Source organism: Myiozetetes cayanensis, unplaced genomic scaffold, assembly GCF_022539395.1.
Source record: "Myiozetetes cayanensis isolate MyiCay16 unplaced genomic scaffold, myiCay2020 scf4, whole genome shotgun sequence".
Taxonomy (NCBI): domain Eukaryota; kingdom Metazoa; phylum Chordata; class Aves; order Passeriformes; family Tyrannidae; genus Myiozetetes; species Myiozetetes cayanensis.
The window spans coordinates 42,708,242-42,727,847 of NW_026087631.1; the positions used below are offsets into that span (position 1 = coordinate 42,708,242).

At 36.2% G+C, this 19,606-nt stretch overlaps 1 protein-coding gene across 1 annotated transcript in view; it reads right to left on the minus strand.

The window, feature by feature from the left end:
- Nucleotides 1–235: 235 nt before the first annotated feature.
- The window catches only part of HCN1 (hyperpolarization activated cyclic nucleotide gated potassium channel 1), a 201,070-nt gene continuing 181,699 nt past the window's right edge, over nucleotides 236–19,606 (minus strand). Inside the window, exons 7-8 of the mRNA XM_050329499.1 lie at nucleotides 8,850–9,014; nucleotides 236–7,085 (exon numbers count right to left, since the gene is read on the minus strand). Coding sequence (XP_050185456.1) covers nucleotides 6,256–7,085; nucleotides 8,850–9,014 — 995 coding nt within the window. The 3' untranslated portion in view covers nucleotides 236–6,255. The remainder of the gene's footprint in view (nucleotides 7,086–8,849; nucleotides 9,015–19,606) is intronic.

Here is a 19,606-nt window from a genome sequence, read left to right on the forward strand (position 1 = left end):
AGCAAAAGCCTTGAGCTATTCCATCTGTAATCTGATTTGTCTGGTGGATCTGATGAACAACTTCTTGCTAGTGGAGAAAAGAAAGGAGATGTCAAAACCATTCTATTACTTGAGTCCTTCTGGAGGTAGGCATTAGCATAATACCAGCTGGTAAAATGTACACAGTCCACACTTCCTTTATCGTTTGCTTGGCTGGGGTTTTGCTTTTTTTGGTTTTGTTTTGTTTCCTTTTTTGTTTTGTTTTTTTTTTTTTTTTTTTTTTAGTATTTCTTAATCTCTTTTGAGTATCAGTGTAGGAACCAACAACACTGAAATACAGCTGAGATACAGCACTGCCTCCAAATATTGGTACACATTTCTGTTGCCAAGATGACAGTACAGGAAGACGACAAATCACAGACAAAAAGGGTCTTGACTGGCAGATGTTAAAAAAAGAAAAGTTTGCAACTACAATATAGTCTACTTTATAATAAAAGGTTCAGATGTGAATTGATCAGTCTAGGTCACATTTAGGAATATTTCTGGTTCTTTGTAAGAGGACCTCTAATATTGCTCTTAGATTTCCTGCTGCAGTGGACAATGATCTGGCATCAGTTATTCCTCACACTGCCTCTTGGTTGGACTATAGGAACCAATATAATTGGATGTAAATCTCCCAGCACTTAGAAAAAACTAAGTTTTTTTTTTTCTAAAACACTGCAGGCATCTCTGAAGAAATGCAGACTACACGTCTAGTGTAACAAGCACAGCAAACATGTTATTAATGTTGACTTTGCAGAGAAATAAAAAATCCAATTGAAGAAGAACCTGGCCTAGAAGATCTGAGATCTGCAGTTATTGTTCTCTGATAGACAGTAACTTTTCTTACTTCAAAACCAAACCTTTTCATTTAAAACCTCTACACTGCAACAACAAAACTGCATAGACTGCACACATTTTGCTTTCTGGAGGAAAGGTGTGTAAGTAGATTTATAAGTAGTGGTCATATTCAATGTAACCACCCACAGAACATCTCAGATTTTGTGATGTCACGTGCAGTATGGAACCTATAAAGAGTGGAGTAGTCATTTAATAGAAGACAGACAAGATGCTTCACTAATGCTATAGAAACTATGGCCTGTGTCTATGCAAACTTTTTGGTAACTGTGGAGTCCAGAAGCAGCTGACATTGGAGATGCATTTTCAGACTGAACCTTGGATTTGTTGAGACCCATGGTTCAGTATAAAAGTCCCTCCAGTAGCCTGCTGACTTTCCAGAGAAATGGTTCAAGTACCTGCTTCCCTTTAGTGCATAGGCTAGTTTGCACTGATTGAAGATACGGTATTTGACCTCCTCTCTTTTTTGCTGCAGTTCTACTTGATCCAAACTTGACATTGACCTTTCAGCAAGAACTAACTCAGCACTGCACACTCTCTTCAAAGCAGAGCATAGCGGGAACCATACTCCAAATCTCATGTGTAAAACTGGAGAATGATAAAAATACAGTGTCTTTTGCAAGCAGGTGAAATAACATCACACAACAGGAATAGTTTCAAGGAGGAGAAGAAATTTAGATTCAGTTCAAATATGGGCTTGAGTCCATCAGTCCCTCAGGCCAGGGATCACCTTACCTGGAATACATCTTAAACCAACTAATGGTTTAAGAATTGAATTTATTGAATTGATAGAAGTAATTAAAAATGTGTATGGAAGATACACAGGTAGATTTAAAATCAATTTATTTAGTTTGATACTCTGCTTGTCTACTATCACTGTTTTTCTCTTTCTAATATTACTATATTTTGACCGGAAAAATTCAGTGCTACCACACTCTTGTTAAGATATTGTATGTTAAGGTACTACATGTCTTCACTGAGGTGAGAAAAAGGTAACCACAGACCAGAAATTATACCATCTGCATGCATCCACTGGGCCAGTCAAGGTGGTGATTCACACTAGCATTCTAGCACTAAGTATGCAATGGAGTGCTGGTTACTGATTGTTCCAGAAAAATGTATCAATTCAAGACTCACAGCATGTATTTCTCATAGGACGTGTTCTAGGGCAATATTAATGCTCTTACTCTTCCCTGATTAAAAAGAAAAATGAAGGAGAAGAAAGGCCAAATCCACTAAACAAATAAATTTGCACATCTAATTTTTAGAGTGTTCAGATGGTGCTTGTGGTTCAGACCCATGTTTTGTAAACAAACACTTTCTGTTCCTACATTGTAACAGTTTTTTGGTGTGAGCAGAGGACTTACAAACAGCAGAAATTACTAATATCACTGTGTATTCTCAGAGCAGTTGAACTGCAGGCTCATTCAAAAATTTAACAGCTTATTTTCAAAATAAATTTTTTTTTGCACTGGACAGCATCACTTATAGAGTAGAAAAGAATGTAAATGTATAGAAATACTGAAATTGGTTTGAGAACTCATGAATAAATTTTGAAAATAGAAATATTAAGCTTAACTCTTAATGACATGGATCAAGATATGGAAGTTTGCTATTTAAAATAAAATTTACTTTGATTCCAGTCAAAGGTAAGGTAGGAAGTAAGTAGAGGTACATATAGACACTAGAAATTGTGAGATTTTAAAAATATAAATTGGTGTGTACATACACATCCATACCATATACAGGGACATGAATTATCACTTTAAAACAATCCTTTGGTTTTTTTGTCTGAAATAATGAGACTGGACCAAAGAGCAAAGCATCTTTTGTGCAGTGGTCAAATGTAGACAGGAGAACCAAACTGCTGCTGCTAAACAAGATTTTTCTAGTGCAATGCTGGTATTTTTGAAAATCACTTCATTGACTACCACTGGACTGAAGCAACATCTTAGCAATGCAAAGTAAAAGACCAAACTTAAATACTAGTGAAACGAACTCACAATATATTCTAGAGTGTAAATTAAAAATACAACCACTCATGCTTGCTTAAATCAGTTTATCAGTCTAGGATTCTATTGATCCTGCTGAAGATAATGTAAAACACATAATGGGCTATTGCTTTGAACGCACTATGCTTTTTAATTTACAATGTCCTAAAATATAAATAACAAACATTACTTCCACATCAATGTTCCCCTGAAGTCTGAACTATTATGCACAAGTTCAGAGGTATGTCATGTGGGATTGGCACACACAGTAAAATAAAGTGAAAATATGACAGAATACAGTTTCCTTAAGTTATACTAACAGTTACTTGGAATTTTCTACCAGGATATTTCATGTTTTATATAAAAACAAATGTAATTTTCATATATTTGTACTTAGCAAATATTACAGATAAATATTAATGGTTTAAATGAGAGTTTTGTAGGGAAATTAATTTCTCTAATCTGCAGAGGAAATACAGCTTAGGAATTGGTTGAGTAAATAAGGTAGTATCCTTGAATTTTTAAGCCCCCTTCTTTCAAGAGTGCACATAATTACTAATGCTGTTTTTTCTCCACCTCCCCATACTTAGTGTATACAATTCTGGGCTCAGAATAAAGAAAAGAGATAAACAAACAATTCTTCTTTCATAGTAAAGCAAAACTTGCTCAGTTACAAAGATATTGGAACAAAAAATATTCATGGTTTTATTTTTTATATATTTTCTTCAATTTATTAATAATCTTTTATATTTATTTATGGCTTTGAGCAAAGACAAAAGAAAAAAATCTAACTCATCCCTGATCATACAGTTATTGTAAGAACCAGATCTATAGTCTTCCCAGCAGCAGTAAGATCCAATCTTTTTTCATTAATACATTTCAACTTGTACAGATGTGAGATTTCATACTTATGGGTTTACTTATGTACAGAGAAAATAGGTCACTTCTGAAACTAGCAATGGACCTTTATATTACAGGAATGTGAGTCATTTGTTTCTTAATCTAAGTATATATACATTCATACATACATATATATATACGTATATAATTTTATACCCTGTACCATTTTTTTTTAATTAACATACAAATCCTAGATATTGTCCACTCTATTACAAAGTCATTAAAAATTATTTATGGTTTCACTGAAAGACCATGTGAATTAATATTTCTTCATAGTGCTTAAAATAAAATAAAAATATATATAAAAATATTTTGCTACTAACCCCATTTCTCCTATTAAATGTAAACCTTAAACAGTTTTCAAGATCAGTACATGATCTTAGTTAACTGACAGAATTTGTTAGCATTAAAATAATATAAGGGGTATTGTACTGATAAATAAATGGTCTTGCAGCGTATCCATAATGTTTGAGACACTTTTTAAACAATCATTTCCCCATTTCCACTCCAGGTCACTTAAATTAATGGCAGCAGCATGTTAGTGGGTTAATTACATAGATTTTTACTGGTGAGTGTGAGTCAGCAAAAAAAAAAGGAAGGTTTTTTAAAAATTTTATTTGATGTACCACTTTAGTAAAAGGTATAACAGGCAGCATGGGCTCAAGCTCTGTTAGCTTTAGTATATTTACTTGGCTCTCAAGTACATCTGGATTCACTGCATTACGTAGTTTTGTGATGTTATTTAATTTTTCCATGCATCGTTAAACTCAGCATTAATGGAAAGAGAACCCCTTTGCATTCACTTCTCTAACATGAATCAGCCTGGTTTTAAGGAACAGAATATATGCTTATACCATATCCATAATGCTGATTTTTAATGAGTTAAATTATGACACATTTAGTTTCAATCTCTATTTAATGTGACAAATCAGGCACAAATGATTACGAATTTTTTTTTTTTTTTCTGGATAAGATAATGTGAAGGTTTGAGCAAACAAAACAAAATGTTCACAAAACAGTATGCTTTAACCCTGCTTTCTGTCACCATTTCCTTTCTGTTTTGAAGACATAAAAAATAATTAATCTCATACCTATGGGCTATGTTTGACACTACATGCCTTAGGATATACTAACCATTTAATTACAATATACACAGAGCAAATCGTGCATTTCCAGACAGACTTGATGCTATATTATATTTATTTTTGTAAATTAACACCACAATCAACTACAAAACTACAGTGAAGACACAGAAAGCACCTGAAAGTCTAAATCAAGCTGTGGTTTACAAATAATCCTTTAAATTAAAAACCTCACTTCTAGACTTAAACCAGAGATTCAAAGTCAGCATTATAGGAATTTTAAGGTAGACACAATTAATGAATGGTTATTATTTTCTAAGATACCATAAAGCCTTTTCCTACTGACCAAACCTATTTTTATCGTCTTTTTTTTTTTTTTTTTTTCCCAAAGCATGCATGGAATATTCTCAGATGCTATTGAGGGCAAGAAGAAGAAAAGTGATGGTATTGGTGAAGTACAAGCGGTTTGCAGGACCAAGCGTACAATTTTGCATAAAACATTGCATGTAAAAGTAACACCATAGGTTTTAAGCCATTGCATTACAATTTAACAGTTGTGTTGCACTTAGCTTTAACAAATTTTAAAACTGTAAATTTTGAAGTGAAAAGCGTAACCTAAATTCCTAAACAAAGACCTTGCAATGGTACACCACACAGCAGCTATTTTTGCTTGGGTCTAAAAAGTTATTTACAATGGCAATATTTAGTCTTTTACTGTAAAAGTCTTTAGCAATGTGAAGATCAAAGTCCACCCAATTTTCTTAAACAACAGAAGGGCTGACATGTCATGAGGTTTCAACCTATCCAGAGGAGTGCTAGTGCCACCCTTTAGACTGCAGGTGTTTGCAATATAACGCTTTTCCAATCTAAATCCCAATGGATGGTGCTAACATACAAAATGTAATGCAAAACAACAACTGAATTCTTCACAAGAAATTAACAACGTATATGCAATAAATGAAATAACAAAGGTTTCAGAATATCACTCAGTCAGTGCTATGTGTTACGTGTTAAATCGATTTTTTTTTTTTAATACTTGTTTGAAGTTTGTTACTGTGTTGACAATTTTCCCATGAAAATAGCAGATCCCCTAGATAGAGAACAGCTCTTAGGCTGATTTTAAAGTCAACACATTAAAAATATTACAGCTAAATTTAATCTTCTTTAATGGTTGAGAGGAAGGAAGACGAATTCAAACAAGTTTTTAAATTCTTTTAATATATATATGTATACATATATATGTATATACATATACATATATAATTTTTACATTCGTTACATAGGGCAAAGCTGTCTAAAGTATTTTTTTCATAGTAGACTGCTGGGGAACATTAGGAAACAGGCTAAAACAGTTCGGGGGATGGTGCTCGGTTTGTTGCAAGTCTGTTGCTCACAGTCACCAGGGATCATAAGTTTGAGGCGAAACGCGGTTTGTCTCCCTCGGGCTCTGTGCTTAAGACTGTGGAAGAATCCCTTTGCAGGGGAGCAGCGGGCGGCGCGGCCCCCCTGTTCGGGGGGATGGCTCCCGATGACATCTGTCGGAAGAGCGAGACCCGCTGCGGGACGGAGGCGCGGCCGGCCGGGGGCACGCCGGGGCCGGGGGCGGGCTGCGGGAGAGAGGCGAGGGACTCGCCCACGGTGGGGTGAGGCCTGGCGATCAGCGTGGAGATCTCGTGGGGCAGCGAGGGCTGCGAGGCCGAGAGCGGCCGCACCTCCCGCGTCAGGTTGGTGTTGTGGAGGGCCTGGGTGCTCTTGTGCACCTCGTTCTTCTGCGCGGCGCCGGGGGGCTGCTGGGACGCTTGCGGCGGCTGCGGCTGCTGCTGCTGCTGCTGCATCAGGGAGAGCTGCGAGGCGGTGGGCGAGGCGTACTGGAAAGTTCGGCCGGCCAGTGGGCTCTGTACGGGCGGGCTGCAGACGGCCGTGGTGTAGGAGCAGGGCGAGAGGATGACGGCAGCCTGCTGGGGCGTCTGCGTGCTGGGCGAGGGCGAGTGCAGGTTGCCGTGGGAGAGGCTGCTGGTGCTGTACACGGGCGGCGACTGCGTCCGGCCCCGCGACGACGAGGCCGAGGTGCTGGAGTTGAGGGCCGGCATCTGCTGCAGGCTCACCGGGGCGATGGTCTGCACCATCTCCCTGTCGTGCTTCACAATCTGCTTCAGGATCTCGTTCTCCTGGTTGTTGAAAACGCCGGTGTTGAGGTCCTTCTGGAACTTTTGCAGGAGGATGGAGTTCTTCTTCCCTTCACAAAGAGGCAGAAAAGTTAGTGATCCTGAGGCAGAGCCCCACCCTGGCTTTGTGTTTCAGCACCTAGCACTGGGTGCTTTGTATTGTAAAAGCCTCGGCAGGCACCGGGTCGCTGAACTAGGGCCCCCGCTCCGCCCCAGCCCGGTGCAGAAGGGGGCTGTGCCACCCCCCGCACTGCCACAGTGGCCCACGCTGGTCACAGCTCCACCAAACCCTCCCCACACCAGCACTGCGGGCTTTTGTAACACCCCTGCACTCAGCTGCAATTTACGGAACAACGGACAGGAAAAGTCACAGTGCTCTGCATCTACATCAGCTTTCTCCCTTCACTGCAAAACCAAATTTTCATTGAGCTGTTACATAACGTATAAAGACATCTGCCATCTAGTACATTCCTGGGAAGTAATAACTAGACATTAGTAACCAGTGACCACCAGTTGACAAAAAATCATCCTTTTAAATGTGAACTCACATGAACTTATGGGTAATGTGACAACCTGCTTGCACAATAGACTGCTGTACACTGCGTCCTAATGTCTGCTTGATGGGTTCAAGTGTCTGCAAGATGTAGACGCTATTCTGTCTGAGTCATCAGATGCACAGGAACACAATGGCACTCAATTGCTCCTTTTTTTTTTTTTTTTGATAAAACACTTCAGATGGGATTGCTACTCCCAAGAGTCGATTGGACTTTACTGCTAATATTATTCAAGCACATATTACTTAGAGTTGGACTACATTTACAGAGAGTCTTGAGAGACAAATTGTAAGAGTTTAATGCCTGGAGTGCTCACAATCTGCAGAATACTAAAATACCTCTATTAAAATTAGAACCCTGTATACCTGTATTTCAATTCTTTTTGGTATATTAAAGAAAAGATGATTTTTTCCAAATCACATCTTCAGTTTAGTACAGGCAACACGGCTCCTTGCAATTTTTTTTGGTTTAATTTTGAAAAAAACTACAAGCATAACTGTATTGATGTGGATAAATCCTTACATTGGAATTTTACTGTGAAGTTGTGAGTTTTTTGCACAGCTGCATTTTAAAACCAGTGTCAATAATGATAATCAGAGTGCAATTCTCCTGACCATGTATTTTGCCTACTCTGTCTTCTTAGGTACAGAATCTTGGGATGCACAATGGCAACTTCACATCCCTGGTTTTGATAATCTGCCATACCTTTCTGCCTTTCACTTGGATGTTGTTGGCCTGCTTTCCTGATTGCAAGCACATCTGAGCAATGCCAGTGTGCAGCCATCAAGGCTAGCAGTGCCCATCTTGTGAGGAACATGAGAGCTCTACTGCAAAGGATTAATTCACTTCAACAAACAAGGGGTTTTTGAGTGCTGAGAGGCTTCAGCTCTTCCCAGCATTATAGATGTCACCTCTAAGCAATTTATTTAGGAAAAAGTCATCTGCAGCTCATGAAACAGCATAAATCCTATCAAGTGCTGAAGGCAGCAAAAGAAATCTATGGCACTAGTAAATAATACTAATGATAATTAAAGTATGAAAAATAATCCTTAGAGGAGTATGAAAACTTTCTAAAAGTTAGTGTTTTTTATTATTTAAAAATGAGATTGCAAAATTTCATATTGGCACACGTGTTATTTATAGATCAACAAAACATTTACTGCAGTAAAACAAAACATGAGAGGGGTTTTCGTTTTTAAGAGAGGGATTTTATCATGCAACTCAAGGAAAAGAAAATGCAGAATGGTTTTAAGTATTAAGCATGTGGAAAAAAATAAATACCTATCCTGTCAAGTCTATCAATTGCCACTGTTTCGAAGGCCCTTCTCATCATGGGATACTCTTCCAGGACCTCATTGAAGTTGTCCACTGAGAGGGAATACAGGCGACAGTATGTGTCTGCTCTTACACTGGCAGTTCGACGGCCTTTGGTCAAAAGGCAGATCTCTGCGGAGAGAAAAATTCAACACACACAGGAAACAAGTTAGTGAACCATGTGAAACTCAAAAGCTAGACATTGACTCAGTGCTAACAAGTAATAATTCAGTACTCAGTAGTATTTTTTCTATTGCAGTTTACACAAGCTTGCAGGGGCAATTCTGAAGGTGTTTGATTCGATTTTTGGTATTCTGAAAAAATAACTCATGTCAGTTAAGGGACCCACCTGTAGGTTTTCTTGGTCTGAACTCTGATTTTATCAAGCCTTTTTAAAACTGCTTCAAGTTATAAGAAATGATCCATCAGCTGTCAAACACAGCTTTCTGACTTTGATTAACTCAAGTGCTGAATTAACCCAAGTGATTATATTGATTTTCTTTTAAATATGCAGCTGCCATAGAGGACCAATGCCTTTAATAATTCACTAGATTTACTAAACTAATGCAATACATGATGTAATGATATTTGAATAAAAGAGCTGTTATAAGAAAAAATACTTCAAGCATGAAAATGCCTTCTGTTTCCTTGGGGTTTGTGTACTAGGTATTTTGGGAGAGCAAACTTAAGACTTCAGACTTCTTTTCTCATTAGGCTAAAAAATGGAATCCATTTGACTAGTCAAGTATCTTTTTCTCTGCAAGTGCCTACAACAGAAATTTGTTATTCTGGAACAGAGGAAACCAAAGCTATATGCAGAGTCCCACGAAACAGCCCCAAACTTGTGATTGCTGATTCTAAAACCCATAGTAACAGGGTTATGCATAAAGACCAAAGTCAGTGTCTGAGGTATATAACAGTGAAACATGGAGTAGAGTATTTATGTATTTAGATTAATTTACATTAAGTACATTTTCAAGCTGGGGAATAAGAATGCACTTAGAAATATCAAGAATTCTTGAGCTCAGGCAGAATGAGAGAGAGTTTCCCTAACCACTTCCAGCAGTCAAGAGCTATGAGTTCATACTTGTTCATATTTAAAAACAAAGTAGGAAACTGTCTTCTACGTTGCTTTTGTGTCCACTGTGTTCTATCTCAATCAAACTATCTCAAGTGTGGAATATCAAATGTTCTTCCCTTACAAGAATAGATAATTCCTCAGACTTCAGTTCTACGAAGTGCCAACAAAGTTCTTTTTTTGTTGTATGTCTAAAGAAATAAATTCTTTATTAATCTAGAATGTAAAGAAGCTTGATTTTTTTTTTTTGGTCTCATACTTCTTGAGGAATTTCCACATACTACCTAACCCTGAAGGCTTAGGGGATAAAATACTTTAATTGCAGTGGATAAATCAAAGGAAATTAACATGGGACCAGTACTAGCACAGAATGTACTTAAACCCCAACAGCTCTGGGGAGAATTTACAGAGACTACTGAGTATTGCAAGCGTTCTTGACCTAAAGTTCCTCACAAAACTGAATGCCCATGCAATAATGACAACTTACTGTAAAGAGACAGCCAGGTATAACAAGAGGTCAGCCCTTTCCTTTTCTAACTCCTAGTTCATCCTGACCTGTTCTTCTTAGACTGAACCCAATGCATTTTAGTTACAAGAGTGAGAAGGACATTTTGCCCAAAGGGAGCAGTTAAACGCAGTGAATGCCTGCTCCATTTCCTAAGACATTCTTCAGATCTCACAAAGAATAAAGTTTTACAATACATGGTTGAATTTAGAGATATCTGGAAAATCTGTGTGACTAATGATCACCTTTTGATTTTCAGCTTTCTTCAATTAAAATTACTGCAAACTGTACTAGAGATATAAGGAGGTATCTTCTGCTATTCTCAACAAATACAAATACTTAGGTTTAAAAAGCATCAAATGCTCCAAACAAAACAAATGTTGTCTGTGGATCCAAATAATTCTGAAGAACCAGGAAAAAAATGGAGAAAGTACAGTTTTCGTCATTAATAATCTTGAGAACTGTATTTGAGATTATTTAAACAAAAAGGATGGGAAGAAGCCATAAGAGACAATGTTAGATTTCATCACAGGACACTGGGGCCATGGAATTAATGGATATTGGTGCAACAAATACCATTGATTTTTTTCCCCTTCTTTCATCTTTTATTATTCTTGTCAAGTAAGGGAAATGGAAAAAGAAGTCACTGAAAACTATGATCTGCAGACTCTGTCAACTCACAACTTCTAGTTGAAGAATATCTGTTTGGAAGGCTCTTAATAACCATAATGGAGTCTACTAGTTAGACAAGACAATAAAGAATGGGTGAGAAAAGATATGAAAAATGTCCCAAGTATCTTAAAGCTGATCAGGGACTGCTACTGTAGAGCCTGTCTGCTCAGGAAACTATGAGAACTTTGCGTTCTCAACCAGTTGAATGGTGCCATTCAAAAGATGAACTACAGTTCTCACAGAAAAAATACCATGTGATGACTGTACTCCATTTCCAGCAATGTTTCTTGACTAATTAGAGTTGTGTTTTAATCACTGATACATCCTCTATATTGCTTTGTTACACGCACCAATAGCATCATTTGTACTGTGGCCATAAGACTAATGTGTTTGTTAATTCTGTGTGCTCCTCTATTAGTTATTTATTTGGAACAGACTCTCAAGCCTAATAAGACATAATATATGAAATCTCTCTTACCTGGATCAGAGATGAAGAACACAGATTATTGAAATGTGTTCCCATCAAACACTTGCATTCATTTAAATAAATGAAAGTATTTGTTTTTCATGAAAAGAATGAAGTAATAAAACTATCCATGATATATTTAAAATTAAGTCTTAGTAGCATCAAGTGCACATGGTGCCCTCAACAATTATGCTTTCCTTGGCATTCAATTGTAAATAGACTAGGAAATGATAACACAAGAGTGTGTAGTGAAATAAAAAGCTCACAGACTATTTTCAGACAGGTTGGACAAACAAGGTTCTCTATTAGAATAAAAATAAATGTCAGTAGTGTATTACTAATATTCCCATCTGCATTTGGCATGGTACCTTGACTTCCTGCTGACACTTTCAGTGTGTCAAATACTTCTATCTTTCCTTTCCAAACAAAAGAATGTCTTTAATTCCAATTAATAATTATGTATTAGGCTACAATGAACCTGTAATTCAATTCTTAATGCAAGTTTTACTTTAATTCTTTAATCTCTTGGACAACTGTTTCCTAGAACATTCTGAAACAAATGTCAATCACTGCCCTAATGAAAAGTGACTATTTGAAAGCACTAAATGATGCTAGAAATATTAATTTTTTTCTTACAGTTCTTACATATTTAATACAAATGTAATTATTTCATCTGTGAAAATCATAATTTGTGCTCTGCTAGGGTCACGTCTTTCCTGAGGAACAATAAAAATCTCAAAAGAATATGGAAAAGGCTCAAATACAATGTACTTTTTTGGTCCTGAGACATTGACTAAAAAGCACAATGATAAAAGGTTAAAGCTAAGCTTGTTCTAAAGGTTATAATTAAAATAATCTGATTACCAGTATATCAGTTGCACACATGCAAGGGATGTGGTTTAGTAGTGGAATTGTTAGTGCTTGGGTTAATGGCTGGACTCAATGACTTTAAATATTGTTTCAATCTAGAGTGATTCTACGATTCTTTGGCAGTATTTCAGCATCAGGTTGATTTTTTGGAACACCATGAATTTCTGAAGAAGCTTACCCATATACACATAAACCAGGAAATGAATAGGTTGTATTTTATTATTGCGTTAATGTGACAGAACACTCTGGATAGGAAATTCTACTTACCTGAAAGACAGCAGTAAGGAATACTGACTTCAGGAACATCTAATGAGTTAAGGTGAATGACACAACCCATAGGATGGATTTTAAAGAAATAGGCTTAATAAGGACCACAGTTTTGGTTCCAACTGAGACCAGGTTCATTGTTCTTGTGGACTGTAGGTGATAATTTTTCCCCTCCCCTGTTGCTATGTGATTCCTGAACACTTTTTTCTTCAAGAAAATAACTTCTGAGAATGTGGAAGAGGTTAATCACTAGCACCCTCTATGATGTCGCATTGCTTTCTTAGCCTTTACTGATGGGAATGTATTGACTGGCCACCCTAGCAACAATTTCCTGTGTCTGTTTTACACTGATGTAGGAAAAATCCTTTTTTACTCTCAGAGGCTGTGCAGTTTATTGGAAAGTGTATAGTTTTCCAGTCACCATCACTTCATTTTACATGTAAATTATACTCCAGATGTAATTACTCAACTTCATATGCCACATTAACACTTGACTAAAGATTAAAATCTTCAAAAATTCAAATATCAGTATAAAGTTGCCTTGCAGACAAAACGTGTCCATCAACAGATAAACTAGTTGATAAAGTAAAGAGTGCAGTAGTTAGCATGCTCATTGAAAGACACCAAACCAGTCCTGTCTCCATGGAACATATTTCTTAGTTTAGGATGGCAAATAGTTAATGTAGAAAATTAATACAATTAATTACTCTGTGCATAGCTTTGTCTTGCAAGGACACAAACACCAAAACTGAAGCACAAGTTCACTTTACTGGGTGCAGAAATAATTTTTTGTAGCAATGAATAAATAAAGTCAATAGTATTTTAGCTATATAGTGCTCTCCCTATTAAAAGCAAGTAAAAATAATTAGCAATTTCTATGCATTTCTGTCTCCTTCCAAAGCTGTAACAGGTTTCCCATCATCTGTCAGATTTAACATTACAGGATCTAATGAGGTGTCCTTCCAGCTGAGGACAGCTGACTGCTGCTTCAGTTCCTCAGCAGGAAACTTGTTTCATCTTGTAGAAGGCATATACGTTGCTGCGCAAACGGGCAAGAAGCTATTCAGACCATCTGGTTACTTAGAGCAGCAGAAGAAAGATGGAAAATTAAAGCAATTCAAAGGATTGGGTCAGTCAGTCTAGTAGACTTGGAAATGCTTTCTGAGAACAGGACAGTGGGTTAGAATATTTTTTTATTTTATAAAAAGCAATGAGTTACTGAACTATCATAGACAAAACTTAAATGTACAAATGTTCTTTCCATCCACCCATCTTGTAAGTCTTCAGGGTAGGCTTCCCAGAACCACCAGGTTTAGGCTATTCTTATTTTCTAACATAACTCGTCATAACAGCAACTACTTGGCATGTAACAAGGATCAATAGTTCTTTGCTTCCTTCAAGCTATTGAAACAAAGATGAGTTAATGGGCACTTTCTCTGTGTGTCAGACACAGGAAGGGACCTTCAGCACAGAGCACTCTGTTCTCTGCTTTACAACACATAATGTGAGTAATGCTTTTTTTTTTGTTTAGGAAAGGACTATATAAAATTCAAGCCATTAAAAAAAAATCAGTAAGCTTCTAGGTACCCATTTTTTCAGAAATGGAGTGATTTCCCAGTTCCAGATGTTGACTTAAGCATCTCCAATACAGAAAATGGGGAGAAGCTGTTTCAAATGATAACACATTACTTTAACATACACTTCTGCATTTCTGTTTCCTTTTTCTTTATTAAACTCTGGAAAACATTAAATGCATTTGTCTATATTTTTTCCTCACTTTTTAATGCATTCTTTTCATATTTCAATATATTATTACTAGTACCCAGAATAGTAAACTTGGGGATATGCTGCTTTTTGTTGTAGTTACTAAAATAACCACCACCGTGTCTTATGATTAGTCAGAATGTAGCTTATGCCAACTGAATGAGTTTCAGTAATCTGTGTTCTAAAAACTTCAGTTCTACATTTAAGGAACCCTACAATATACTTTCTGCTCAACAGGAACATTTCTGCAGCAAAGGAGAGATTTTAAGGAGGAAGGAAAATAGACATAATTCCTGCCTTTTACAGCCAGATTTGTGATCTGGACTGTCCAAAAAAAAGCTATGCAAAACTTGCACCTTTGGCCATGTTATTTACACTAAATATGAAACTGAGACAAGACAGTTTGAATTAGGAAATATTGGCCTGCATGACCTTTTCATTTAAAAAGTGACAGCAGTAATTGTAAAGTTGCTTTCAGATACCTGGGTTCATCAGCTGGAGAGAATGTTCATATGGGAGGTCTGAATACAAACGGAATGGTTACTATTTGAAGAGGGACTGAAAATGGCCAATTACAACTAAAACCAACTTCTGTAATATCTCAGTTTCAGTCTCCAGTTATTTTTTGAACTATTTACCTAAGCTTAATTTAAATATATCTATTTGTAATTTTTGATAGCTGTTGCCCTTATTAGTCATCCTATTAAAAAAAAGCCAAACCAAAAAAAGCCAAAATCCCCCGAACAAACAAAAAACCTCATAGGTTAGTTGTTGGTAGTAATTTGAAATTTCTGCCTCTGAAGAGCCTGAGACATGAGTACTGATTTTAAAAAAGATTTCATATTTATTTGGGTTTTGCCAACAAGCCTGAGAGTATGCTCCTTTCTTTGCCTAGCTCCTACCTCCTAGCTTTTATGGCACTTACCTAGGAGAAGCCTGTTTCTTAAAGTAAATCTTGCTTTTAATCAATCTGTTTCCTTGAATAAATCTTAATACATTATTTTATAGCAGTTCTGGAAAAAGCAGTGTGATAACTTGCAACTCGTGGATGTTTTGAGACCCTAGAGCAGGTCCCTTAATATTTTCATGTGAAGTTCATTAAAAAAAAACTTGGCAGAGCCCTTAAAGTATTATCTACTGTGATATAAATAAATGTTGATGTGGAAAAAGACGTTCTGAGCATATATTTCAAGGCACATTTGGATGCAATAGGTCCTCGACTTTTCAGTACTTTTTCTAATGTTCTTTATATGTATTGACAAGACATATATAACTATGTTTTAAGTCCTATTTCATGTAAATTTAATGCTGATACACTAATAAACATATTTCAATGTAATATACTTAATATATATTGACAGTATGGTTGAATTCTTTTCAGAATCAAGAAAGGTGGGCAAATATACATGGCCAGAATACAGCTGCCTTTATAAAATGTAGCAAGTTATCTCATGAGAGACATTTTATTTTCCATCCTGACCTATCTTTGCTTTTTGATTTGTGAAAGTACTGAAAACAGTTGTGGCCAAGTTTTCAATACTAGAGCAAACAAAACCACTAACAGAATCACAGAATCAATTAGGATGGAAAAGACCTCTGGGATCACAGAGTCCAAACTTTGTTTGAACGCAACCGACCATGTCAACTAGACCATGGCACTGAGTGCCAGGTATAGTCTTATTATCATTTCTTACATCCTTCCTGTTTTCTAGTGGTAACTCAAATTCTGCTGAGGAATCTCTGTTTGATAGAACAGAAGCTTAGGATAGTTTTACAAAATAGCAATGCAAGTGCATATTTTAACTTCAATGCTATTTACAACATAGCATCCATATGTCTTTCTTCTACTTTAATGAAGTGTTGTTTCCACCAAGAGAGACTAAGATAGTCTGTTTTTGATATTGTGAACTCTCATAATTTGACTGATACTAATTTTATTTTCTTTATAAATATAATAATTAAATGTAGACAATGTGCCTATGTACAGATTTACTTTTCATAATGGCTGTGTGTAAGGCCAAAAATTATTTTTTGTGATTCATTTACTCCTAGTTTTGTTCAGATGGATGCTTATTCCCTACCCAAAAAATAGGCACTTAATTTTTTAGTTCTGTATTCTCTTGTCATCTGGAATTTGGCAAACAACAGTTACAAATTAAACTATTCAACATGAATTTAAGTGGACTATAAAAATATTGCATTTCTTTTTCCTCCCATTAAATTATTTTAAAAAATGATCAGAGACTGTCAGTTCTGAATTAAATATTTAGATTAAATATTTAATCTAAACTCAAATATTTAGTTAAAATTCTACTGTGTGAAATTGAAGGTACTTTCAAATCCTGTTCTGGTTTGTCCACCTCAGACTTTCAAGTTATACTATGAAGTGCTTTACTTGTGTCTAGTTATTTTATATATAAAGTCTAATCTAAAATTTTATACTGATCATGAATTTGCAGAGTTAGAATTATAATTTAGTTATGTTTTTTAGATTGCAAGACTTATTACTTTTGTTATTATTTTGAATACTGTTAAATTTATATTTTCATTTGTTAACTAATAAAACTCGTAAACCCAAACCTACTTCTACCTCTTAGCACACCAGAGTAAGTTATTTTCACTCCATCTTATTAAAAAGTCTCTTGGAATTTTAAAAATAATATTGTGTTTGAATACCAAGAAGTCCTGCTGACTGAGTAATGTTTTCTGTATAAAACATGGTGTCGAAAGAACAACACAACAGAAAACAAGAAATTAGACAATATCATGAGGAATTGTATCCTCAAAATGGCAGACTAGTCTGTGCCAAAAGACATTTAATTTTTATGCTCTCTTATAGATAATACTTTTAGAAAAATGTTCTATACTGTTCACCTGAAAAGTGTTTTACAAATGAGTTGGTTGGAGATCTGGAGATCCTGCTCCCTTACAGGATTTAATTATGTCATTGGCATTAAGAATATGAATAATTACATCTCAGGGAGACTACTTATAATTAATTATTTGGATTATAGCATGATTATTGAGAATTTATCCACTACTACCTTGAATAAGGAGTAGCCATATGCAGTATTTTTTCAAAATGTAAAATTATATATTGAATCATATTACCCATATGTAGAGCACTTCAATAGAATTTTTCCCATTTATAATCAGTATTCTAATGCAAGTCTCATAAAGTATTCTATCAAGAGGAAGCACTTAAAAGTGTACCCAGAAAAAAATAAGTGGCAAAATGTAATCTAAAGTGACTCAACATTTCCCATGGTATTATTTTCCACTGCACTGGTCTAAAATACACTGACAGTTACTGTTCCAAAAGGGGGAAAAGCTCCATAAATAATAGGTAGGTCAAAGAAGTTCTGTCTAATTGGCCTTGTACAAGCTGAAGCAAATGCAAGATACAGTTTATTAGAATTTCAAGTGCAGAAGGGTAAATGTTAAAACTGCATTAAATAATTTAAGCAAAATAAAACATTTAAAATTGAAAATATTCCATGAACTACATGTTATAAAAAAACAAAGCAAAAAAGAAAAGATGCTGTAATATGTCTCTGGGACACTGTCTGTGAAAATGGCAATGAGAATCTGGTTTCTATATAAATACGTTAGATGAATAATGACATGAAACACAGTGATATCTGCCTTTGAATAAGTAAAATAAAACATGTATTTGTGTCTTATTACATTGCAAGAGATAGGCCAATACATTTTCATTTTTACACACATTAACTCTCATATGTACATCATAAAAAGAGTTTTTAAAAAAATCATATGCATTTCTTCATGTTCAACAAACCTGGAAATTGCTAGAAAACAAATGTTTTTGAGGAGTATGAGTTTTAATTAGTCTAAACCCTGATTTATTTACTGACTTCAAGTGGAATAATACCATTGGGATTTCTAATGGGGTAAAAAACAATGGATAGAGGGATCTGCAATGGATACATAACAAATTGGGCAGCATGAATTATTGCGCACTTACCTATTGGAATTAGGAAACTCCCTCAACTGCTAGTACAATGAAACCTCCATGGGGCCCCCAGACCTAATTAATAAAAATATATCTATACTTCCTACTCACTCAGTTTGGATTTCCCTAGCAATATCAGCATTCCTTGTATCTGTTATAAACAAGAAAAAAGGGTTAAATTTCCTAGAACATATGTCTGGGCTACTGAATGAAGGAAAGCCTATGTAAACACAGGTGTGAAAACAGATGGAGAACGGAAAAGATAGCAAGGAGACAAGTCTTATCTTGTGTTGTTGGTGGTTGAGAGAAATTGTGCCAGTGACTACAGCAAGTGCAGGATGAGACCACAGTGAACACTGAGTCCTCTGTTCACCAGCAGGAAAGCAAATGAAGTAACAGCAGAGTCCTGACTGTGCTCCCAGAAACCTTCCTTTGGGTAAGCTGTGCTGAGCCTTACTGGTTGAGTAGTGCCAGATTTATTCCTTTCTTTTTGCCTCTGTAGGCATGTCAGGCCCACTTCATCACACCAGTTCAGCATAAAGGCAGCTCAGCTGAATCAGGACTGCATACCCATAGCGTTTCCTCTGACTCCACAGGGCTGGCAGCTGGAGACCTGAAACCATGCCCACTCATCAAAGTACCCTGCATTAGCTTTGGGACAGCTATAACTGTTATGTTTGCAGGGGTAAACAATCTCAGAGGAGTCATCAAGTGGCAAAAGCTGCTTTTCTCCTTTGTTCCCCAAGGAGGAGACTGCCGTCTGTAGCAGAGTACTTGGGAACACCAACAGACTAGGTCTGGGGTGAGGGGTATGCACAGAAGTGGAAGTCACAAGGCATTGGGGAGTAAAAGGGAAGGAGAAATTGCAGGGCCTGATCTTACCGAGATAACTGAAGGAGCCCTAAGAGCCACACACTGAGCCAACTGAGTACGAGGAAGGAAATTGTTAGAAAGGATTTATTTTATTAAAGCAAACTTCTCTTTATTACACTCCTGCAATTTTGTTGTGATTAATTAAGAGACTTTGAATGGTCAACTTATACAATATTATTATGGATGGAGTCATTTTGAAATAATTTACCACAGCAAAAATCAGAATTGTCTCACATTACTGGTATTACATAAGTTT